Source organism: Pelobates fuscus, chromosome 2 (genome assembly GCF_036172605.1).
Source record: "Pelobates fuscus isolate aPelFus1 chromosome 2, aPelFus1.pri, whole genome shotgun sequence".
Taxonomy (NCBI): Eukaryota; Metazoa; Chordata; class Amphibia; order Anura; family Pelobatidae; genus Pelobates; species Pelobates fuscus.
The window spans coordinates 87,213,783-87,239,184 of NC_086318.1; the positions used below are offsets into that span (position 1 = coordinate 87,213,783).

Consider the following 25,402-nt stretch of genomic DNA (forward strand, 5'->3'; position numbering starts at 1 on the left):
CTGCTCATGTGGTTCATAACTTCTGTATATTGTATTATTTTTCTGTTGTTTTTTTAACTACTATAATTACATTATACTATTGTGTGCTTAACCTTTTGTAAAAAAAATATACAATAACCAAATATATTCATGTGCCAAAAAAATTGTTAAAACTAATCTAACAATCGAACCATCAAATATTATATATATTTGATGGATAGATTGTAGCATTTCTCAGTGGCTATTTTTGAACAGTGTGATTGCTTTTATCTTTGTTGTGAACATTACTCACCCGCTGTGACTTTATAAAAGTCTTTGCTTGTGTTATTTGAGTTTGAATACATTTTATTTTATAGGTTTGTTGCATTCTTATCAGCGCCAATCAATATCAGTTAATCCTATTTTAATAATTTCACAAGAAAGTACCTTTAATGCTAGAATATACTTGCTCTGTTACAGTCACAACGAGGCAATAGAAAAGGGAAAGCCGCCAAAGAAATCTCTTCCATGAAACTAAAACGATCCTCAAAAATAGCAGGACAGGTAAATATTAACATTATTAATCAGCACTGTCCATTCAACTGTGAAATAAAGAAAATTCAAAAAAAATTAAGACATTGAAATGCAAAATATGTAACTCACTGCTTTGTGAAAACACTCCAAATAACTTTCTATACCTCGATACCATTCATCTACGGCCTCACTTGTTTGTCATTTGACAATCCACGTTATTTACTCAACCAGAATTATGAATGACGGTTTATCAGGGATGGCATTAGGTGTTTGTGCTCAGTGTACACTTACCCTTCATTATTAACTATTGTCATTTATTATTAAATTAGAAGCATATACATATGTATTATTTATTAATTTGGAGACCACTTTTAACATACCACTTATCACTCTCTCAGACACAATATTTTAAAGAGTGTCTGAGAGAGTGTGACTGTTTAAATCATAAACAGTGTTTTAAATTAAATAAAACATTGTTATACTTTTCCTTTCTCGCCCCCGCCTCCCCCACCCCAAAATTCTTATTTGTAAAATGCAATTTAAAAAGCACAGCAAATCAGCAAAGACACATTCTAAATCTGTTCTATTTACTAACCAGAAAGATGTCATATTATAACAAATTTTAAGACAAGCAGGAACACATTAGTGTGTAATTTTCCCTTTTAATAACAAATATTATATATTTAAAATGAAACAACAAAAACTCAGCACTTGAGCAGAATATCTTTAGACCACAAATGGTAATGAGTTGCATTATATATTGTGTTTTGTTCCCAGGTTGCCAACCAGTTAAATAGCGGGGATGATTTCTTAGAAGAAGACAATTCTCTCATTGATAAACCAATGTCCATAATGGAGAAAATCCACTTCATAGCCGGGAATGGAATTTTACGACCAGAAATACGGTAACTAAACATGCCGTTAAATGCAGAATGGATGGCATACACCGAGTTATTCACCAAACTGAAAGTGAATTCAAATTTAAAACCAAAGAATCTGAACTGGAAGCATTGCTGACTTAGAACATTTTTCCATTTTGGCTACTTTTACCATAAATTTGAAATTCACTTTGAATTCATACTTTAGTGAATAATCCTGATAGAATGCAACCTTTTGATAAACAGAAAAATAGGGAGTATCTAAGGTTAGTAAGACAGGTAAATAGAAATGAGTGTTAGATTGTCATGGTCTGTGCAGCCCCCTTTTTAGATAAAACTTAACTTTTAATTGTCTTAAATATAAAAATTATAGAAAATCACTATATTTGTATAAACACAAGACATAATTCTGCAGACAAACAAAACAATAACAACAATCACAATGTCCATAGCGCCTAGTGTTATAGGGGTAACTGGGTACCTAGTATTGGTGTTTACAGAGGAACTGATATATTATAGCATCAGAGACAAAATGTGGGAGGTAAACTTTCCCCAATGAATTTGCTAAATTATCTTGTCTTGAAGTGGATAGAAAATAAAACATAGAATACTCCTCCGTTATAAATAGACAGAGAAAATCACTAAAGAGAGACAAAATCTAAGTTAGAGCATCTTAGTGTAATGACTAAAGTGATTCCTTACGGAGCTATAATAGAACTCGGGAAATATTCACTAGATGGAATTTCGTAATGCACAATGGAGGTAGAGAGTCCCAGCTGCACAATATAGATATATCTATAGGAGATACCAGGGGAGAAATATTATGTAACAGTAAGGACCTGGGAGCTGCTGAAATGGCAACAGTAAAGATACAGTGTTGCACATGTAGATCAAAGTAACAGATGTGGACAGAAAAAGTCTATTCTGTATAGAAGATTAATCAAAACCATTACCGTGCCTTTGAGGGCACCCCTTAGAAAAAATATATTTCCCTACAGTGATTCAAGATAGTAACTAGATGTCCCCCCTTCTCCCAAGAGAAGCACCAGTTATGCAAATCAGTGTAGAGGCCTGATAGTTGATCTCCCTATATAAATATATAGATAACACAGTCCGGTTGCTTTAGAAAATCTATATCGGTGGTTTTTAGAGGTAAAGATCACTGGCTTCAATATGCCCTGTGGGAGCCAGTCATTTGCCTAAAATAAATCCTCCATTTACTGAATGTTATAGAACCCCTGATGCGCGTTTCACCTTTCGAAAGTTGAAACGCGCTTCAGGGGTTCTATAACATTCAGTTAATGGAGGATTTATTATAACATTGTAGAATGATAATAGGCAAATGACTGCCTCCCGCAGTCATAATGCTGCCGCCTGCTGGTAGGCTGTCTACATAACACCAATTCATAACACCATAGTCACCTTTAATTTAATGAAGCAGTTTTGGTGTATAGATTATGCCTCTGACATCTCACTGTTCAGTTCCCTGCCATTTAGGAGTTAAATCACTTTTGTTTCTCTCTATGCCGCCCTAGCCACACGTCCTCTGGCTGTGACGGGCTGTGACACGTCCTCTGGCTGTGACCTGCACGGGAAATTTTTTTTAATTTTTAGCCTGTTGTTAACTTACTTTAGAAGTCAGTTTCTCTGTAAATTGAACTTTAATCACACATAGAAGTTTGCTGCAAGGTCTAGCAAACTATTAACAGTGCAAGAGGTATATTATAAATTTAACAGAATTTGCAATACTGTAAACATTAGATTCTCTTTACAGGACATGTTTAGGAAGGCTGTGCAAGTCACATGCAGGGAGGTGTGCCTAGGGCTGCCCAAGAAAAGTGATTTAACTCCTAAATGGCAGAGAATTGAGTAGTAAGACAGCAGGAGTATGATCTATACACCAAAATAGCTTCATTAAGCTAGAGTAGATATGGTGACTATAGTGTCCCTTTAATCCAGGCTGACTACAGATCCATCCAGCCAGAGGTCCGTGTAAAGTTTCTGCTTGGCGGTGTTAGTATCGATAAAGAAATAATGGGAATGTTGGAACCAGTACAAAAACGTAACCAGAGTAGCAACACAGAATAAAGGTGCATCTGCAATCATGCTCACAACCCAAAGCATATTTTGCAAACACACAAACCACCCCCAACCCTATCACAAATAACCTAATCCTATCCAATCTCTGGAAAACAACACATAGGACTGTACAGAAAGCCATCGGAGCAATGGACTGCTTCATTCAGGTTAGACATGGCTCATGATGACTTCAAAAGCCCACAATCTTCAAATCAAAGCAGTAAAATTGTCATAATTGTCAAAATTGTCACCTCATAATGTACAATCCCATTTTACTTCCATAACCATAAAGGTCCATGCATTGTGTGCCTTTGACTTGTGTTTGACTGAATCCTGTGTGTTTTCCAGAGATGAGATTTATTGCCAAATCTGCAAGCAGCTGTCTGGGAACAGTAACAGGAACAGTTTTGCCCGTGGCTGGATTCTGATGTCGCTGTGTTTAGGCTGTTTCCCACCCTCAGAGAAGTTTCTCAAGGTAAGCTAAATAGTGTTTGACATACAAGGTTATTTCAATTTATCTACACTATTCTAGTGGCTGTCCAGTAATCCTTGGTAGGCACTATCCAGCACAAGCACAAAATAACTGTAGGTGTCACTGTCATCCATAAAATTATGTTCCTATGATGATCCTATGCGTCGAACCTCTGATTGTGAACGGATATGTTAAAGCCACTTGTTCATTAGATTAATCACTTATAAAGTTAGATAATAAATATCAGTGTTTCTTAAACATTTTCTTTTTTTGCGTGTGTGCATGTTTTCCATACATTTTCTGCATTTTACGGACTTACCTACCCACGTAGACCAACATAAAAATAATCATCTTCATAATAGGGTACACACAAAGCAGTTTAAAATTTCTTTTAGGGGTTCAAATCTATTATTAAATTAAAAAAACTGAAAATATTGTAAATAAATAGTTGCTGCCTTAGCAGCCATATAATGTACTGTGAGATCTATAGACAGCAACAAAAATGGTGAAATATTGTATTGAATCTAATTAGTGCCAATGGTAGCCTATGACTAAGTGCTGTTTTATGTGCACACAGTACTTGCAGAACTTTATCCAGGGGTCCCAGATTGCTCACAGCTCAGTCTGTATGAAGCAGCTGGCACGGACTGTCGCTAATGGAGTGCGATCAGAACCTCCCAGCTGGCTGGAATGGCAGGTACCATACATCACATTAAACTCTCTATGATATGGTAAATGTATATTTATTTGAAGAATAGAATCGGCACAATTCATTTTTGTCTAAAGGAGTTTTCTTTTTTACTGATTTTATACTTGTGTGCACTGCTTAGACATGTTTATACCTTTTTTTTATTTGTGATTGTTTTTACGTTTTCATAGTTGGGAAAAAAAACAATTCATATTCTGAGTACATATTTTGATTAATTCAGTATTTATTATCAGCATATTGCCTTTACACCAGATTCGCAACATACGAGGATCCAGAGATCTGATGTTATATCTAAGTGCAATCTGCACATCAGGGTAGGGAGCACATATTAAAAAGAAAAGCTCTCTTGCTCCATCCAAGTATACAAGTGTTTTGTGAGTATTAGGATATTATTCTTCTCAGGAATCTGATCACAATAGCATCATATTTTCTACCGAACCTACTACTAATCAGGACTGCTGATGTGACTTGAGGACCAGGTTGTGAACATCTAGTCTAAGGGCTAAATTCACAACCCTGTGAGGAGCATCTCAGGCCATGTATCATTTTGTATAAAATTAAAAAGTCAGCAGTTATACTATGTCAAACTATCCACAACCCTGCTTTCTTGATTATTATTTTTTTAGAGTCAAACAACCTAGTTAATAAACTACAACTGGAGGTGGGGAGGTTCAGGCAGGAGCCCACAGAATTGCCCTTGCAACTGACTGAACCTCCCCACCTGCAATTTTAGTTAATTAACCTTGGTAGTAAACTGGTCTATATTCGGGGGACTTTCCCCGAACATAGACCTGCTTTCTAATGCACGTTTTTCCCAGAAATAAGACCTCCTCTGAAAATAAGCCCAAGTGTGTTTTTTGGGGGGAAAAATTAATATAAGACTCTGACTTTGACTCTGAAAAAAAACTTCCAGAAACCAAGATCCAAATGACAATTTCTGATTTACGTTTATACCATCTGCGTGACTTGTTTCTTTATTCATTTATATTCATAATGGGATTCTTTGTAGGCCATGAGGGGGAAAGCCTCCTGGTCCATACCGGTATCTGTCATGACAGGACAGTCTCTAAACATCCAGTCAGACTCTGCCACTTCTGCCCGAGAAGTCTGTAAGAGCATCGCCCAGAAATTGCAGTTGAGAGACACCTTTGGATTTTCAGTTTACATCTCCATCTATGATAAGGTAATTATGGAGCATTCATGAAGACCTGTGGCCATATGTGAAGGAAACCACCCACAATAAATAATTACTACTTATCACTAGCAGCTGAAAATCTAACATTCCCGTACTGATGTAGCATTCAGGTTCTCCATACTACACTCACTTGCCTTGCTGTTCCAGGTGTGGTCACTGGGTTTTGGATCAGAACACCTGATGGATGGCATCTCGCAGTGTGAACAGTTAGCGAAGAATCAGGGGGAGAAGGAAATGTATGCCCCCTGGCGACTCTTCTTCCGTAAGGAGATCTTTACCCCCTGGCATGACTCTTCTAAAGACCCTGTTAGCACAGAGCTAATCTACAACCAAGTTATACGTGGTCTTCATTTTGGAGAGTATCGATGTACAAAGGTGAGGAGTGTGAATAAAGCGTATGGACACTGTGGTCAAATTTTCAAACTTTTTAAAGGGATTCTATAGTCACCAAAACAACTTTAGTTTAATGAAGCAGTTTTGGTGTATATATATCATGCCCCTGCAGGCTCACTGCTCAACTCTCTGCCATTTAGGAGTTAAATCAATTGTTTATGCAGCCCTAGTCACACCTCCCTGCATGTGATTTGCACAGGCTTCCTAAACACTTTGTGAAACAGTCATCTAATGTTTACACTTCCTTTATTGCAAATTCTGTTTAATTTAGAATGTCCTGTGTCCTGCAGGAGCACCTGTCACAACATGGCGTGGTGTCACTTTATTTAGCTACATTTATGTGCTTGTATATTATCTCTGTGTAACAGGTAATGTCTTTTAGACACGTGCAATTCGTTTCGGTCCGAATTTAAATTCGATCGAATTTCGGCAATTCAGACATTGGGATGCTTTCAAATGTCCGAAGTGCAGAAGTGCTGAATTTTGGAAGTGCAGAAGTGCTTTTGATTTCTGAAAAGTGGCAGAACAGGAGAGGGAGGGAAAATTAAGGGAATGATGACAGGAATCTAACCCTACCCGTAACCCTACCTCACCCCTAACACCAACTCTAAACCTACCCCTAACCCTAGTAGGCTTAGGATTAGGGGTTGGGGTTGGGGTTAGGGTTAGGCTTAGGTTTAGGGAATTACCGAAGTGCCGAAGTCCCGAATTCCGGAAGTGTCAAACCGAATCTTTTGCCCATGCAAATCCCTAAAGTCTTTCATTTACTCTGGGCTGGTTAACTCTCTAGAATGCTGCTTTGTACAAACAGTACTTTTTAAACAGAAATAGCAATGGCTTAAAACAGACTGTGCATGTAATTTGACTTATCTTATAGGAAGATGATCTTGTGAATTTAATGTCAAAACACCATTACATTAAATTTGGGGAGGAGTGGAACGAAGTACATATACAGGATGTGATACGGGATTGCATTTCTCCCAAACAACTTGAGAGCAAACCAGCCGCACATTGGGTAACGCTGCTTAAACAAAAGCAATCAGAGGTAGGAAACGATGGTAAATATTTTCTAATGCAGAACACAGTGTTGTGTTCCATCAAGTCAGTTTGTGACTTGGTGGATCTCTTTTTCTGTACAGATCAGTGCTGGTCGGGTATGTATGCATTGTACTAGTTAATGTTCATTAGATTGATCAGTATATAATGCTTATTTGATTGGCAGCATGTGAGTTTGGTTGGCTCAGTATGTATTGTACAGGACGGCCAATGTTCATACCCAGATATAGACTATGAATAATTTACAACCTACTGCCTGTGTACAGTTGCAAATACAATGATTTTGTAGGAGAGTGTCTGGTCTGTGAGTACAGCTACAAGGTTTGCTGTTTCTTTTGCTGCTATGGGTTTGGAGCATACCATGATATCATTTGCTGCAAAATGGAAAGTTAGGGATTCTAGCATGCAAATGATAAAAGCAGTAGGGTTCTTTGTGGTTGGTGCAGTTGATTGTATCTTAATGTGATATTATAACCATTGTTTTGTGGTTTTGATAACTCGTTCTTAGTTCCTATATCCCATCAATCTCTTATATATATATCTCTGCTACTCAGGCCCAGCATGTGACGGAACATCTAACAGCACTACAAGTCAAAGAAACCTTTGTGGAATATTCCCGGTTACACTGGCCACTATTGTTTTCCAAGTTCTATGAAGCCACTAAGTTCTCAGGTAATAGGGAGCCATGTTGTCTGTATATGCTTTTTGGGATCTTAAATCATACCTCCAAACATTTCATATGGACAATGAGGGACATTTCATTTTAATCAGTGTCCAGGGGCGGGCTGTACAGAGAAATATTAGGTGGCTTACAAATAACGATTTATACAACTAAAATGTAACTTAGAACAAGAAAATATTTCTTATTTACACAGACTGATTTCTAAACACATTTATTGTAGTTTTTTTTTTTTTTTTTTAATTCTTTATTTTTGTTGTGCGTGATATAACAATGGGCTCGGTCAGCCACAATAGCAGTTCCAAGCAGTAATGTAATAAACAGTTATAACATAACGTGGCATAGGAGTATACAGCACATTTTTAGTTTTGGATGATAACATATTAGGGTCCAACGCTTCAACAGTATATATAGAATTAAACAGGTTAAACAGTGGTAGGTTCACAGCTTTTTATATCGATTTTGTTGTTATGAAAACATGCTTAGTACAACTAATGAGTTCCAGGCAAGTATTCTAGCTTAGTAGTGTATTACAGGATAACGTCTCATGTTAAACAGGCTGGATGTGTGTGTGTGGGGGTACCCGTTTTTTTTTTAAGCCGGTTGACAAGTAACCTCATATGTTAATTCGCTTTGATAGTTTAGTTAGTTATAACTACTACGCATTGAGGCAGCTAGGCTATACTTTTTATGTTAACAGGTGGTACCTGGTAGTTGATAATGCTTGTCATATTATAAGGGGAAAGCGTAAAATATGCATTGATAGGGCACAGTTGCGATGTACGCTAGGGGCAGCGGGTTATCAGCTGTGTAGACCGCAAAGACAGGCGCGGGAATTCCATAATGGTTGAACAAATATGTAGCGGTAGATAAACTGCACAATTCCTAATAGTAGCGTTAGACCAGAACAATTGCACTTTAGAGAGCGGCAACCTTGCTATAAGAATTGCATTGCATGCCTATCCTGGTGCCTGTGCTTACACTGAGATTAAAAAATAATTATAGATGAGCAAGAGAAAGAAAGTAACAATAGAAAGATAATAACAGCAGTCCCGATGATAGTGTCTGGTCAACCCTTGCCTGTTTGGGGTATGTCATCGCCCCATGGTGCAGTCAGTGTCCAGAGAGCCTGCAGTCCAGACATGGCAACGTGCCAGGTGTAGGCAAGGTGTTCGCTGGGGTGTATCGCTGTAAACCTGCGCCATGCTTTACTTGACTGACTGTATGAGTATTGGTTAGTCCCGGTTGCAGATCTCCTTGCTTGGCTCGGTCGCGGGCTGCTTGGTTTCCTGCGTGGTCGGTTCGCTGTGTCCGCCATTTTGGGTCTGTCTCGAAAGGCTGTGCCTCTCCGGGTCTTGCGCCTGGAGTTGGTAAGTAGGCGGTGTAGCTGATGGTGTCTGCTTGCTGGTTGCCCCATGATGGTCTTTTTCAGGCCTTGCCTGCTCTCTGTAGGTTTCTCTTTTGCCGCCTTTGGAGCGGCCCGGTGAGGATGCCTGCTCGTCTTGGGAGTGAGGTCCGGGTGGGGAATTACTGCTGTCCCTCCGGCTTCCCCTATTGAGCTCTGTGTAGTGCTGTCTGGTGGCGTACCTTGTGCTGCTGGCCAGAAGAGTGCCTCAAGCTTCTCCCATAAAGCGCTGAATAAGCCATTGAGACGGAGCTCGGTTTCTTCCTTGGCACTGTACATGGCTGCGGTGTGCGGGCTAGACGCCATTTTGTAGGCTTCAGTATCGTTTTCTCATTTCAGAGATCTAGTCGCTTGGGTACCCTTCGTTAGGGAGACTGTAAAAGGGTGGTCCGCGATAACCCCCGCTGGACCATGGGGGGGGGAACGAGGGCTCTGGGTCCACGGTCTCATCGTCATTGGCGGCAGGAGAGCGTCCGTCTCCCCTGTGCCCGCCATGCTAGTAGGCCTTGCTGGGGTGTCGGGTGCATACCGGTGGAAACGTCGCTGGACGGGTACCGATTTGTGCACCCCGTTGTCCCCTTGCTTGTGGTGGCATTTTTGTGGCTGTAAGTCGTCTTTAGAGTGGTGCATATTGCCGTTCAGTCGGTTTGAAGCAGGAGCTCCTGCAGCCTGCGACCGTTCAGCATGGCCTCCAAGCCCCGCCCCCTATTGTAGTTTTTTTCTTTTTTTTTAAACCGTAGTTATGGGAGTATTATTGCTTTAGCAAAAATAATATTATTAGATCATTGGCTGGGAGCGATCAGCTTATACTTTCAACCATCGCATTGCAGGATGCGCTTTAGTAGCTATGGTGCTTGACTGTTCCTTTAGTTTAGTATACACACAGGGAATTAGAAATGAGGGTTCATATTCAGACTGGTATGTCACTGTAAGTAACAGTGAGACATGTAAAGACTGTGAAAGTGGATCATTTTTTTTCTTGGATGTTGCTCCTAACTAATCTATGAAATGTCTAAAAACAGATGAGGTAAAAAAAATAAAAATAATGTACGGAACTACAAATTCTATTTTGATATGAAATAATATCCTGTTACTCCTGTTACTCTCACACTCCCTTCTTCTATGTCCAGGTCCCAGCATCAGCAGGAACCACTTCATTGTTGCAATTAACTGGAAAGAAGTTAGTTTCCTTGACGAACAAGAGAAAAAGTTGTTGGAAATCTCATTTCCTGAATTGACTGGCATCCGTACCAAGAGGTGACTATGAGCAATGTCTTCCTAAAACCTGTGGATTGACAGTGCGTAATAAATACATTCATAAGTGACAAACGATAAAATCTAATAAAAATTGAGCCACAAACTGTAACTATTCCCCCAATCATCATAGAAACCACAGAAATCTTTCCTTGATCAAAGCAATACAAATTAAAATGAATTTGTTCAGAAAAGAACAATAAGGAAAAAAGACACAAGTCCTTAAGTGCGGAATATTTCATAATTTTAAAAAAACATAATTTTATTTGCAGTGCATATATTAACATTTGTGCCTGCAGTGCCACGACAGCAGTAGCAAGCTTAATAAAACAAAGTTGGACATAGGCAGCCGCATGACATTTGAGGTAACTGCACATTTTTAGAAGTTTTAGAGATCAAGAGTATTACCAAGATGTGTATGACAGTGCCGAGGCATATACTATTTCTATCAGGACCAATTTCAAGTGAGTGACCATATGCTGTCCTAAAAGGTGTCAGCTATAGAGAGCATTTCTAAGACAGTTACAGGTTGTGTTTATATGCCTAAAACACTGTGGGAAGGTAAGGTAACCACTGGGCACAAACCATTAAAGGACCACTCTAGGCACCCAGACCACTTCAGCTTAATGAGGTGGTCTGGGTGCCAGGTCCTTCTAGGGTTAACCCATTTTTTCATAAACATAGCAGTTTCAGAGAAACTGCTATGTTTGTGAATGGGTTAAGCCTTCCCCTATTTCCTCTAGTGGCTGTCTCATTGACAGCCGCTAGAGGCGCTTGCGTGCTTCTCACTGTGAAAATCACAGTGAGAGCACGCAAGCGTCCATAGGAAAGCATTATGAATGCTTTCCTATGTGACCGGCTGAATGCGCGCGCAGCTCTTGCCGCGCGTGCGCATTCAGCCGACGGGGAGGAGAAGAGGAGGATCGGAGGAGGAGAGCAGGAGGAGAGCTCTCCGCCCAGCGCTGGAAAAAGGTAAGATTTAACCCCTTTCCCCTTTCCAGAGCCGGGCGGGAGGGGGTCCCTGAGGGTGGGGGCACCCTCAGGGCACTCTAGTGCCAGGAAAACGAGTATGCTTTCCTGGCACTAGAGTGGTCCTTTAACAAAATTAGTTGAAAGTAACTAAACATGAATATTCTGCTCTGTAATGTATTCTTGTAGGCTGGCAGGATTGCAAGATGCCATGTGCAGCATTGTTCACCCCACTCTACACGCTGGCCATGAGCGAGAGTCCCCGATGTTGCCAGCATTCTTCTCTCCTCTCCCTGTCAGCAGACAGCGTAGGCTTTGTGGGGTGTGCTGCTCCAGCTCCACATAAACTTGACCCCAGTCTTTAGTGTGAGCTATTGCCCAGTGTCCGTGGGTCTCCCCAGAGTGTATGTCATAGTCACTGGCTCTCAGGGTGTCCATATTCTGGGCTTCCCACTGAGTTGTCTTTTGCTGGTTTGTATGTGACTCCAATATATCATCCAGCCCTGGTGTTTCACAAGCGTTACAAGCTGCTTCTTGGATCGGTTGTGTGTCAGGAGTGCTAAGGTCGCTGGTTTGGCTGGCAAGTCGCTGCCATAACTTCTGGCAGAAAGCGTCAAATTTTGCCTCAAATGCCTCCTTCCAGATCTGATGCCCTGTGTGCCACGCAATTTTTAACGCGGCAGGGAAGTAAGCTTTTATTGTGGTCTAATGCTGACCCAGTGGAGACCGGGATGACCCCCGCCGGTCCAAAGAGGGGGGGATGACGGGGCTGCAAGAGGTAGGCTTCGAGATGCATGTGCGGCTTCGGGAGATCAGCCGCTTCTCCCTCCTGCCAACACTGCGGTTCCAGTAGGCCTCAAGGATGAAACAGGTTGCTGCTCGGCTGGGCGCCTCTTTCCAGACGTGTTTAGATTCATAAATGGATGCTGCTTATTTGCACTCGGTTTTGGACCTCCCAGAGTGTATTTAACTCTTAGGTTTAGCACATTTTTTGTTCGGTTCACGGGGAGCTCCAGAGTCACACGTCCAACCATGTTGGACGTCAGGCACCGCCCCCCGGAATATTTAACTTTTAATTAACATAATAAAAACTGGTGTTGCAAATATCATCCAATCACAGAGTAGCAGGAAGTGTAACAGTCACAACTCTGTATTAGACAGCCAAGGAAATCATCTAGCAAAGTTCATTTACTTGACATCTTCACCAATTACAGGGCAAAGAAGGGCATCCCAACGTTTCAAATGGACAACAATGGACGCACAAATGGTGTGGCCAGGGGCAGGGCTGTTCTGAGAAATTTTAGGTGACTTGCTAATAACAATTTATGCAACTAAAATGTAATTTAGAACAAACAAGAACAATGTATCTTATTTCCAAAGACTGATTTCTAAACACATTTATTGTAGTTTGAAGACATATCACTGTGAGTGCTATTTCTGTCCAACTCTTATACACTCAGACACCAATAATATGGAGCTCCTAGAAAAGAGGGGCATTAGGATAGAAAAGTGGGGCATTAGGATAGAAAAGAGGGACAAAACGATTTGAGCCCAAACTAGGAACAATCTTTTGCAAATCAGGACTCTTGGGAGGTTTGATAAAGGGATGGCATCATGCAGGGAATCAGTTACTAAAACAGGAAGCAGTGAAAGAGGAGCCTGATTATCCTCTTCAGTTCATAATAAACATTGTTTATATTGTTAAATAAACTGATTATCTGTGCTTTTTGAAGCTTTTCCCATATAAAAGAGATGTCAATCGCTGGCCACAAATGGAGGCAATCCGTATGATTCAGTACCGCTGGAAAGAAACACTATGTTAATTTCATTTATCTGATATTTTCTGGTAGCCTTTATTGTACATTGTGCTTTTCAGAGCTGAGAAGTCTTACGGTCAGTGCTGTGTTTTGAATACTTTACGAGGAGAGGAATATATCCTGACTTCCCAAAACAGTGAAGAGATTGCGCAACTCCTTCTCCACTTTTTAGATGGGCTGAAGGCAAGATCTCAGTATGCAGTGGCCCTGCAAGACAGCTCCAAGATAGCAGCAGACACATTGGGACCCAAAAGCAAGTTACCATTAGGTAAGTTAGCCATATGTGTGTTTTAAATTTTTACATGAGATTCCAAAAGTCAAGTCAGCTTTAAAATAGGATTAAAAGTTAGAAAATGTCATGTTTGTAGCGGTACCTCCACCAAGGACCTCTTCCTAGCTGGAACCGGGGAAAACCTCAGCGCATCTGCCCCAGTCGCTGTGGCTTGACTGGGATCTTCCTGAAGCCTCTCCATTCTGGAAACGAATAGGGGACTGGCTCTATTCCCTCCCAAGGACTGGACGACACACAGTCCTGAGAGTTGTAGTCCTTACAAGGACTTTCCCCGCCAAATCTTCCACGACCTGGAAGAAAAGGTGCTGACCAGTGATTAGCCCTTTCCCCTCCCAGTAACCACACAACACATAGTTCTGGGAGTACAACTAATTTTAATGAGCCAAACTCGCCCTTTTATGCATAGACCCCAGCATGGGGTCTCCATTGTATTCAACACAAGCCCCTCCCAGAAATCTTTGTGCCTTGGAGATAATTACGTTAAAGACCGGTAAGCTAATTATCTCCCAGGAACACAAAACATAAAAGTACCCCAAAACATAATAAAGACGTATAATAACCCCACATGTTATACATTCCCAAATAGCCCTGGACTGAGCACCCAAGTTCTCCAAATAGCTCTCAGATCCATGCAGTGTAGGGGAAACGCCACCGCGTTAAAGTTATGACCGGCCGCACACGTGGTCCGATGCCCAAAATAGATCCAGGGCGTCAACTTTCGGGAGCTCCTGCGTTCGAAGTACGGGGTGCTCTGCCTGGCTCTCAGGTAGCGCTTGTTCCCCTTAGTCTCAGGTACCTTCCCTCCAAAAAGCACTGTCCTGGCGGATTGCAAAGGGGTTCAAAACCCCGGACTAAGTTCCCATGAACTGCACGGTCACCTTATGCCGAAACCAGTTCCATAACATTCGCGGCTAAGTACCACTGAGGACCATTCACGAGTTTGGTTCATGTGAACGCCCGCCAGGGAGCTAGCATTTGGTTACATGAATAATGGGAAAGTGACAAACCAGGGGCACCCAGGGAAAGCTGCTAATGGTGGCTGGGCAGGGTAGCTCCCGGACGGGGTCTCCGACCTGGAATATAGTCAGTGGGCATGAAGCCAGCTTCCACACTCCTCCAGGAGTTCGTGCCAAACGTACGTGGGAAGGAGAGTTTGTCACAATGTTCTTATTAGTCTATTTTGTTTCCAGTTGTTTCTCACTTGCTTGCCTATCTTGATCTCTCTATCTATATATGAGACCTAAAGTCTGGATCAAGGATTAAATTAACTCCAATGTTTTCTTTTTAAATCAGATGAACCTGAACTCCTTGGTTTCCGAACTGGAGATGTGCTGCTCCTTAACAAAAGTCCAGATGTGCAATTAGGGCATAACTGGATATATGCCCAGAATGAGAGAACGGAGAAAAGTGGGGCTGTGCCACTAGATGCAATATATATTATACCAACCCTTAGCAAGCCTACCTCTGAGATACTGGTAAGGGAAGGGATCATTTTAATTAATTTTCATAACTTTCATTTAGAAATACACCAAACACATGAAATCTGGGATATAGTCATATTTCTATTCAACTGTTGCCTACAACTCACTGATGTGGTCATGGTGTGGAATATATAGACACCGTCCCCTGGTTTTCTGTCAGATCATTGGCTGTTGTCAGCACCTCATATACTACCCACTTGTTGTCAACAGTTTTGGTGTGGGATAATATAAATGTAAGGCACAACTGGACAGTGTAGAAGGTGTAGTGGACTCAATATGGTAAATCCAGATGTTTGTGAGTGCCAGTAATATAGACTGAATTGGAAATAATAGTACTTTGTACACAGAGACAGAAGTCAGTTTGCATTGCCAGAACTTTGATGCTTTAAAAATCACATGAAAGCACATGTAGGCATCTCTGGACTGCTGGCCAAGTGCTACCATGCAATTTGAAGGAACGTCCACTGCTATATATAGTTGCATGTGCAATGTAATATTTGCTTAAAAGGAGTTTGCCCAGCAAGTTATACTTACCTGGAATTGCCTTTCTACTGGGAGAATATTGCTCCCATAGTGAATGTGAGGAAAGTCAATAATAATACATCTATACATCTACACATCCTACGTGGAAGTATGTCTCTTGGATGTAATTATTTTAATGGTTAATAAAAACCAAAAACAGTGTTTAAATGGATGGAGAGACCCTCGCTAGTACAGCATTAGATGAAGAAGAAAAGAAAGAAAAGAAACTATAACTTCCCTCTGCAGCTTGAACCTCCTTCCGTGAAATAACTTACTGAAACACTGCACATATAGATTCCAAGCACCATGACCACTTCAAATCACTGAAGTGGTCATAGTGCTTGGAGCAACTCTTTCAATAATGATGAATGATGGACATTCTTGAAAATGTATGTTTATACTGGGAAATCCACAACGATGTTGGTTTAGGAAATAGGTTGTAGTCCTTCTTGTTCCCTTTAGACATATTAAAGTATTGATGTACTGATTTCCAGAGGTTGATCGTGATGTCTCCAGAGCAGCGCAGGTCAGAATTCTTGAACAATCATCTTGATAGCTTTAACATACAAGAGGAAGAGAAGCCATACACATTGGAAGAATTCTCCATTCAGCACTTCAGGTAAAGTATGTTACCAGGAGCTGACCAACCAAAACCAATCATTTGAGTTTTACAGATTGATATATTCATATAAACATAATAAATGTTTGGATATATACTCTTGTCTTTGTTTCTTGTACGTCTTGCAGGCCTCCAGACCCAGAGTCTGTTTCCAGGGCTGTCTTGCAGAGATCTCGTGTGAAATCCCAATTATGGGCTTATTCTAGAGAACCATTGAGACAGCCACTGCTGCGGAAGGTGTGCGAGGTGTCAGATTTACGGGATTATGCATGTCAAGCTTTCAGTGATATCCTTTATCAGCATACTAAAGAATCCCAAGTACTGGGGAGGGGAGCAACCCCTGTTAGCATAGCATTTATGTGTGGCCAGCAGTCCTGAATGACTGACCACCCCCATATTAAGCTTGTAGCCATGTTGAATATATAAATCTGTTTTATCTATCTCTGGGTGGTTGTATATGTCTTTGTCTGTCTCTATGAAGGTGTAGATATTATGTTATGTTTGTAAGTGTGTGTATTAGTGTTTGTGTAAATGTATATGTCCATTTTCTTAAGATAAATTCTGGGACGGAATCCAGCAGTGCCCTCCCGAATCTGAACTCTAGATCTGCTCCTGTCTTGGAGGGCAATGGAGCAAAGGTAAGTATAGAACACATTTACCGATGCTGCCACTTTCCATGTTCAGGGCAACAACATCATCCCAGGACTCTACAGTATGCTAATGCTTGTTTTGGCATCTGGTTATAAAATGCTGGACTTGGCCTTTACTTCTAAAGTGACTGTGGCAGATTAACTTTTGATAAAATTGCGCTACCCAAGATGTGACTGTTCTGAATGTCAGTAGATGGAGTGTCCTCATGTCAGTGAATAGTTCATGTGAAGAAACCACCCAGTTAGTTCATTAACTTTGATTTTTTTCGTTCGGTAGATAAAACTACCGAACACCGACCACCACCCTGGCTCATTAACTACAAAGAAAAACCGCTGATTAAATGCTCTCTGTTTGTGGCCGCCATTCATATGGCCGAACGCCACGTGTTGGAGAAAACGGCAGCTATCTTGTCGCACAAAAAGAGGCTGGAACTAAAATCGGACACTGGACTACCCGAACGCCGTTCAACTTCACGAACGCCTGCTTTTTTTTACCAACCAGCCAGGAGATCGCTATTCGGTAGGTTTGTTCCCACGAATTAGGGGAACAAATGTTACCCATAAGCCAGGGGAACAGTTTGTGAATTTGTTCGGTTTTTAGACTTCCCAAAAAGGACCGACCGCTACCTCTGAAACTGTGGAACTGTTGTAGGCATAAGATCTTGTGTGCGGTCGGTCAAATTATGACCTCCATGGAAATCCCAAACCTCTGAACCGATCTGGGTGATTTTTGAATATGTTGGTCCCCCAGACCGGGGCTATCAGAGGATATGACTTTGTGGGGTTTTCATGGGTTTTGAGGTACTTTTGGGGTTTTGTGGAAATGTATGTTTTTTTTGTGCCTGGAGATAATTGAGTTTAGTACAATCCTTGACTCAATTATCTCCCAAACACAGGGGAAGGATTATCCGATTTCATGTAGGAGTGTCCTGGACCTGAGAGCCAATGTACTTACAGTATTTACTTTGCCATAGTCCCCTCTCAGGTCTAGTAGGGAATGCCACTGGAATATGTCACTGTAAACCGCATGTATGGGGACTTGCATAAAAACTGTCCAGTTGGCCTGAATAAAGTCATTCCTGTTGTACTCTTCATCTAGTCTAGGCTGATGTTTGGGTATCCGTCTGAGTTGCTTAGTGAATTTACTTGGAAGCTGAAATTCTTCTAGAGAACGTTTGAATCAACACCCGAACTGCGAGCTTTAATCACTCAGCCTCTAGCAGTTCGGGAGGAAACGAACAAACGTGTATCTCAAATTACCAGCGTTCGTTACAGTTAAGTTCACAAGAGAAAATAATTTTCATTTTTAATGTAATGATTAGAATATACAATATATTTTTCTTTATTGTTGTGAAAATGAAAAAATGCGTCCATTCAAATTGCAAAACCAAGGTGTGTCATCTAGGTCAAAATACCAGAGTTTGAAAAAACCCTTAAATTGACTATTTCAGCCTAAAACCTAAAAAAAAACCATGACTTTAAGTGACCACATCTCACATCTCAGCTTGTATCACAATCCTATCACAATACACATTACATGTTGTAAACCTATTTTTTTAAACAATCCCTACACAATGCTGCATGTGGTTATTAGACAGTAATAATAATATTGATATGTTGTTCAAATTCCTTAACCTTTCCCACCTATCATGAAATACATGGGAGACTATCCATCAAAGCAGTCTCGCTCTCCTGCAGAATTCACAGATCAGATCTTCTCAGGACCTGTGCGTGAAGACCTTCTAAGAGATGAAATTTACTGCCAGATATTGAAACAGATGACAGGAAACAAAAGCAGGTAACACTCCATATGCAATGCAAGGATAGAGTCCTGCACTTCTCTGAAAATTATACCATTAAAAAAAAAACATTGAAAATCACCATAACTTGAGTTAACATTTTCAGTTAATGTTCCATTTTCTTTTAAATTCATGAAGATTTAGCAAATGCCATAATCCAGCTCAGACAAGGCAAAGGCAGGGAAAGGCGGAGAAACATGCAGCAATGTTTAATTTTCCTCTTATCTTTCTTGTTGACTGCCAGGTGCAAATAGCAGCTTATAACGATTGAGCGGAGCCAAGATGGAGGCACCCAGTTGTAGGATAAAGAGATGTGACTCTCTACATTTACTTTAATATTTCATATCTCATATATACATACTTTTTAAATGTAGGGAATGAGTAAACATAATCCTAAAAATCTTGGCTGGTAACAGTTCCCCTTTAACAAGTAATAGTTCACTCAGCCCTAGTAAATAAAATAGAGTTATAGAATGCTTTATGTAGATTTGCTGCTGTCTGAAACAGAAAATTCAATTAAGCACAATAAAGAGATCATGAATTTAAAAAAAGTTTATTTTAGGGACATATTATCTCTGTAAAATACCATCTTACACTTTGATGAATATACATATCACAGATGAATTTCTTTCTAGGGATATAGGTTTAATCAGCAAATAAATTAGCCAGTATGGAACAAATACCAACTTAACTCTCAGAATACCTTGAGTGAAAGTACTCAGATGATAGTTGTCATCTGTACGGATGATGCATATGCTGTAGCCATAGTCCAAGAATACCACAGGTTGAAGCATCACAATAAGGAAATCATACATTCAAGGATTTACTAATAGTTTTTCTTTTTATTAACACTTATTACAATATTACGGGAACAGTATCACCATGTTGTGTAAGTGCGCATCCACATAGCATTGTTAGGTGAACACCACTTTGTGTGAGCATGATGGGTGTACCATTCCCCCGGCACCCTAATGAATAATATCTACTTGAAATCCTGTTAGTACTGACCTAACGTGTGAAGATAGCAGTGGCTCGAGTTTTGCTCACTAATGCTGACACTACATGTTGTTTTGTTGTTTGTTTGCAGCTACAGTTTGGGAGGTGGATGGCAGCTCCTGTGGCTGTGTAGTGGCCTGTTTCCACCCAGTAAACAACTACTAGTCCACGTGCAGAAATTTATAGACAGCCGTCGAAAAGAACCTCTGGCCAAGGAGTGTATGAGGAGGATCCAGAAAGTGCTACAGTAACTAACTTGTTATAATCCACTCTAATTATAAGCTTCCTGCATAGATAATATGCTTAAATATTGCATTATAGTTTACATGCTTGTGCCAGCACCAACCTTCCACTAGGGCTGCTCACAATGTTGGTGACAGGCTGCAAGTGAATGTATCACGCATGCTCAGACTCATAATAGCAAATATGAATCCCTACATAGCAAATATAATAGAGCTGTTCTGGAAACACAAGAACTGTTTGTACAGTGTGGCCGGTTAGGTGGTCTCTAAGACCTTTCTGTGATTGGACAGACATTGGAAAGTCACCTCAGCACAAAAACAGACGACAATGGGTTGTGTGATGCTCATCAACATAGTATGGGATTACTATTACAACAGGAATATTTTATCCTGGCCAGATGGCCTGCTTTTATACACATCAGGGATCCAGTTAAACACGCCCGTAACACTCCCCCAACACGCACATTAATTTTTTAGTCAGGATGACTGTGCATAAAACCAGAAAATATTAAAATTACATAAAAACACATATAATACATAGAGGAACCCCCACAAATATTATATCCCTGGATAGCTTGGATCTGAGCGCCCAAGTTGTCCAAATAGCGCTCAGATGCCATAAATACGTCCGAATCGCCACTGGGGTAAAGTTTTGACTGACCGCTCATGAAGAGTCTGCCCAAATCAGTTCCAGAGTTTCAGTGGTAGTTGTCTGTCAATTTCGGGAGTTCCAAACCGAACAAAAAGACAAATGGTTCCCCTGGCTCATAGGTAGCGTTTGTTCACCTTGTTTGTTGTGATATGATGTTACCTCCTAGTTCCGAGCATTAGTACAGGGCGGTGAGGGAGCTATGCAGGCAGAGCAAATGCTGATACCAGCAGCACCCTGCAGCTCATGAGGTTTGCTCAATTAAGCCTGTAGCCCAGAGCAGGCAACCACTGCTGGTAGGCACATGATTGACCGTCAAGAGGTGGGTGCTCTGTGCACCCCCTGCTGCCTGTCGCCCATGGTGGACTGCCACCTACTACCCTGGGTTTGGTACGTTACTGGTAAGTTAATTAATTTTTAAAGTCTATTAATATTTCGAATTGCAGAAACGGTAACAGGAAGCAGCCCCCCCATCTAGTGGAAGTTGAGGCCATACAACAGATGAGTACCAAGATCTTCCACAAGGTTTATTTCCCAAATGACAAGGAAGAGGTGAGGAAACATGTGGATTTAGAAATAATGACGTACAGTACACCTGGGGAAATGTGATTGTCACATGGGTAGGCAGCCTTCAGCACTCCAGATTTTGTGGACTTCACCACCCATAATGCTCTTATAGCCATAATGCTGGCAAAGCATCAAGGGGAATGTAGTCCACAGCATCTGGAGTGCCAAAGTTTGCCTACCCCTGAACTAGACTATATCAATGTAAGTCTGCTGGGGGACTGACCGTGACCAGGGCTGGATCCGTGATTGGTGTCATGAAAAGCCCCAGCTGTAATTTGTTGCACTTTCACTGTCTGCTTTCCCTAAGAGAGAAATAAATCCTCCAATGATATAATAAATAACAATGCGCAGGGCTATCCACAGGAGGAGCTTAAGTCAACATATATGGAAGGGGCTATAAAATTCACCCTTGGGCTTAAGTATTTGGTCATTTTCCACCAAGCAACCCTGAGTGCAACAATCTTACAAATTGATATTACCAATTGCATAAAGAGTGATAGGGGCAGAGATGGAGAGCTCACAGTAATATATACAATGCAAGTTGCACTGGTTATTATGGTGTTTGGGGTGCCCCTTCAAATCCAAACAGTTGCTTACATTTGTCTACTGTCTGAAAACGAGGTGAAGAAATGGCACTATTCCTCAATACCAATATTGTGTTCAGCTGATGTTCTGGAATGATGAAACATGGAGTGCGTAGTTTGATTTGTTTTGTGTGCCATACTGCAGGTATTTGAGGTTGGAACCAATACAAAAGTACGAGAAGTGTGTCAGAATATCTCTACCAAGCTACAACTCAGTTCCTGGGAGGGATTCAGCCTGTTTCTGAAGATAGGAGACAAGGTAACTCACAACTTACTATTTACCTGTTCTCTTAGTCTTTTATGTTTATTATCTCATAATAATTACTAAATTATAATGGTTATTCTGCAGGATGTTAAAAAGGAGCAACTTGCTTACTTTCTTATTCAGATTGATTTTGCTGCATTCAGAAGCAGTTTTTTTTAAATTTTAAATCTGATATATGGAATATGAAGTAGGTCAATCATAGCTTGATTACACAGCAATGAGCTTTCTGTAAACATGTTGGGGTTTAGTCAGTAAATAAGGGGTGGTGGTGAGTTGAGATGTAACCAGGTTCATTCTGTGTGTGTTTGCATCATCCTATACGTCCTCTTCAAATGACTGTCTTTTCTTGTTTAGGTTATCAGCCTGAATGAACAAGATTTTTTCTATGATTCATTGAGAGAACTGAATGACTACAATAAAAAGAGCCGGCCAGCAGCAGGTAACTTCCAACGAGTTCTGGATATGTTGTAGAGAAAGTAGTAAAGAAAGCACATTTGGTCAAGTTCCTTATGTTACATCTTAATAATACCAAAATGGCCAAATATTCAAAGTATGACATGTTTCAGTGACGTGTCATTACGCACAAAAAAAAATCTACTTTATCAAAAAATGTGAAGCTCAGCAATGGCAGAACTGCAGTTTGCCCAAAACCACTGCAATGTTTACTTTATTTTTCATGTGCTCAGATTAACAACAAACACGCAGAGCCACGACAGCTTCTGCACGTATTTTCATAACATTTTGCAGTGTAGGAATAAAGGCAGTTAAACATAAAGATAGTATAGATTAACATGCTAGACTGAACGTACATTTGACATGGCTAGTAGCGCTGAGGTTTGTAAGTCTAAGGCATTGCATTATTAAAGGACCACTATAGGCACCCAGACCAGCTCAATGACGTGGTCTGGGTGCCAGGTCCATCTAGGGTTAACCTTTTTTTCTATAAACATAACAGTTTCAGAGAAACTGCTATGTTTATAAATGGGTTAATCCAGCCTCTAGTGGCCGTCTCACTGACAGCCGCTAGAGGCGCTTGCGTGCTTCTCACTGTGAAAATCACAGTGAGAAGACGCCAGCGTCCATAGGAAAGCATTGAGAAATGCTTTCCTACGAGACTGGCTGAATGCGCGCGCGCGGCTCTTGCCACGCATGCGCATTCAGCCGAAGAGGAGGAGGAGAGCTCCCCGCCCAGTGCTGGAGAAAGAGGTAAGTTTAACCCCTTCCTCTCCATCCAGCCCGGCGGGAGGGGGACCCTGAGGGTGGGGGCACCCTCAGGGCACTATAGTGCCAGGAAAACGAGTATGTTTTCCTGGCACTATAGTGGTCCTTTAAGAAGGTATTTCAGGTGCGAGTAAATAACATGCTGTACTGATTAACATTTCTTATGTTAGGTCCTTGAACGTCTGATTAAGGTGCACATTTTAAAGGATAAAATAATAATCACGAGACACAGGCCAGCCATTTGCGATAGATCTCTAAGATGAGAAACAAAACTGTTGAGTCCTGGCTAGCATAACTTATTATTACAGGCTGGTTGCCAGTAAGGCTAGTCAGACAAGCCAGTCTAAAGCAGCGATTATGACATTACTTGCTAAACATAGACATGCTAGATCTGGCTAAGTGAAACAGTTGAGTGACTAACAGATGTAAAAATTACGATTTGTGAGATCGTCTGCAGATTTTTAGCTAAGTGTGTGTAATCATTTTACTTTATTATTTGGAACATGTTACAAAATGGTCAGTACTTGTTGCCATTAAGACAAATCTGTGAAGAGCAATTTTTTGGCAATATTGTAGAACAGAAGCAATTACTAAGATCCTTCCATTGATTTCCGAGTGATTGCTCACCTTCAAAATGATAACTTTCTATACCTAAATCCTGATACTGTGCATCACTGGAAAAGGTGTCCACAAGCCGTGTGCCTCGTGCGAACAAGAACACGTTAAAACAGGGCCACGTTACCTTCCTCATCCCACATATAACGAATGTATCAGTTTTGGTTGCTCAATAACAAGTTTGTCTGGTATGATCGAATGAATTTACCAGATTGTACAAATGTTATCTCAAGAGAAAACACTTTTTATACTGTTTTTTTTTTTTTTAAAGAGTTACTCCAACCACCATGACCACTTCAGTGATTTGAAGTGGTTATTGTGGTAGGAGTTTGAATGTGCAGCGTGTCAGCTGAGAGCACTGCATATCCAGAGATATTTGTAATTGTCAATTGTGCTGAGTGTGCAACTAGCCCCCAGCACTCATCAGCAGCTTAGAATTCTGTTCCCGGCTGCCTAATGTCAATTCTGTGCATATTTAACAACTGTCGTCAGTGAGCTATCTCCTCCCTCCTGGCCCCCCTGTGAATGCTCCCTCCTGCGTCCCTAAATTGCAGGTATTTATTTTTGATTTTTTTTTAAAAACTCTCCATCCCTCCCCTTCCCTACCCTCGCCAGCTAGGTGCGCACACATTCGCTCTGAGTCGGCAATTGGTCCAATCACAGGCTTCATTTTTTTTCCAGATTTTACTGCAATCAGAGTGGAGGGACCTTCGGTCACTCTTTAATGTTTATGTGATTATTTAAAATAAGGAAGTGTAGTACATTATGATCTTATTGAAAGCAATGTGACATGCTGACATCTAATTGCAGGAGCACCTAGCTTCGCCACTTTCCAGTTATATTTTATGAGGAAGCTCTGGGTTAATCTACAACCAGGAAAAGATTTAAAAGCTGACTGTATCTTCCACTACCACCAGGTGAGATATGAGCAGAGTCTGACTATTCTTTAACATTATGATTCATTCTAGGTGCTGGGGGTGGGCTTTGGAGGCTGAAGCACATGTGTGGGACTCTTCAGCCCCAGATCTCTACAATTGGTATAGGAAGCAAGAAGATATTAGTGGTTTATTTTTTTAATTTTACAACTGGAAGCTGTTTCTAAAAGCGGCAACCTATTAAAAAAGAAAGGTCAATGTATAGTGCTTTGTTAGACAATTTAAGGAGAGGGGGTGTGGTGCCCCCAGATGACTGCTGGGAGGGGGTGCTGGGCAATAGAACCGCACACCTGTCTGTTAGTTAGATAGCGTGATTAAATCACATTGACATACCCCGCATACCTGTCAGTGTAGGGTCATCAAGATTTCCTTTTGTCTCAAGCCCCAGGTATTTCTGGAACCAGGCCAAACCCCTGATCAAATGTAATCCGCGAGGGCTGTGATCCTAATGGACTTAGTATTTCTTTAGTTGGGGGTTAATTAGCATAGTGCTTCCAATGTGATTACATTCATTCCTGGAATCCTGATTCGTGTGGCTCTTAAAGATAAGAGTTTGATGCTCTTTCA

The 25,402-nt window shown here is 40.9% G+C and overlaps 1 protein-coding gene across 1 annotated transcript in view; it reads left to right on the plus strand.

The window, feature by feature from the left end:
* MYO7B (myosin VIIB) overlaps positions 1-25,402 on the plus strand; it is a 132,178-nt gene that overhangs the window by 93,940 nt on the left and 12,836 nt on the right. Inside the window, exons 26-44 of the mRNA XM_063442439.1 lie at positions 439-522; positions 1,270-1,397; positions 3,798-3,924; positions 4,499-4,618; positions 5,640-5,813; positions 5,973-6,200; positions 7,096-7,263; positions 7,829-7,946; positions 10,489-10,615; positions 13,458-13,666; positions 14,984-15,165; positions 16,188-16,312; positions 16,441-16,589; positions 18,598-18,760; positions 19,849-20,004; positions 21,095-21,200; positions 21,945-22,058; positions 22,419-22,503; positions 24,711-24,817. Of these exons, the coding sequence (XP_063298509.1) occupies positions 439-522; positions 1,270-1,397; positions 3,798-3,924; positions 4,499-4,618; positions 5,640-5,813; positions 5,973-6,200; positions 7,096-7,263; positions 7,829-7,946; positions 10,489-10,615; positions 13,458-13,666; positions 14,984-15,165; positions 16,188-16,312; positions 16,441-16,589; positions 18,598-18,760; positions 19,849-20,004; positions 21,095-21,200; positions 21,945-22,058; positions 22,419-22,503; positions 24,711-24,817 (2,670 nt within the window). The remainder of the gene's footprint in view (positions 1-438; positions 523-1,269; positions 1,398-3,797; positions 3,925-4,498; positions 4,619-5,639; positions 5,814-5,972; positions 6,201-7,095; positions 7,264-7,828; positions 7,947-10,488; positions 10,616-13,457; positions 13,667-14,983; positions 15,166-16,187; positions 16,313-16,440; positions 16,590-18,597; positions 18,761-19,848; positions 20,005-21,094; positions 21,201-21,944; positions 22,059-22,418; positions 22,504-24,710; positions 24,818-25,402) is intronic.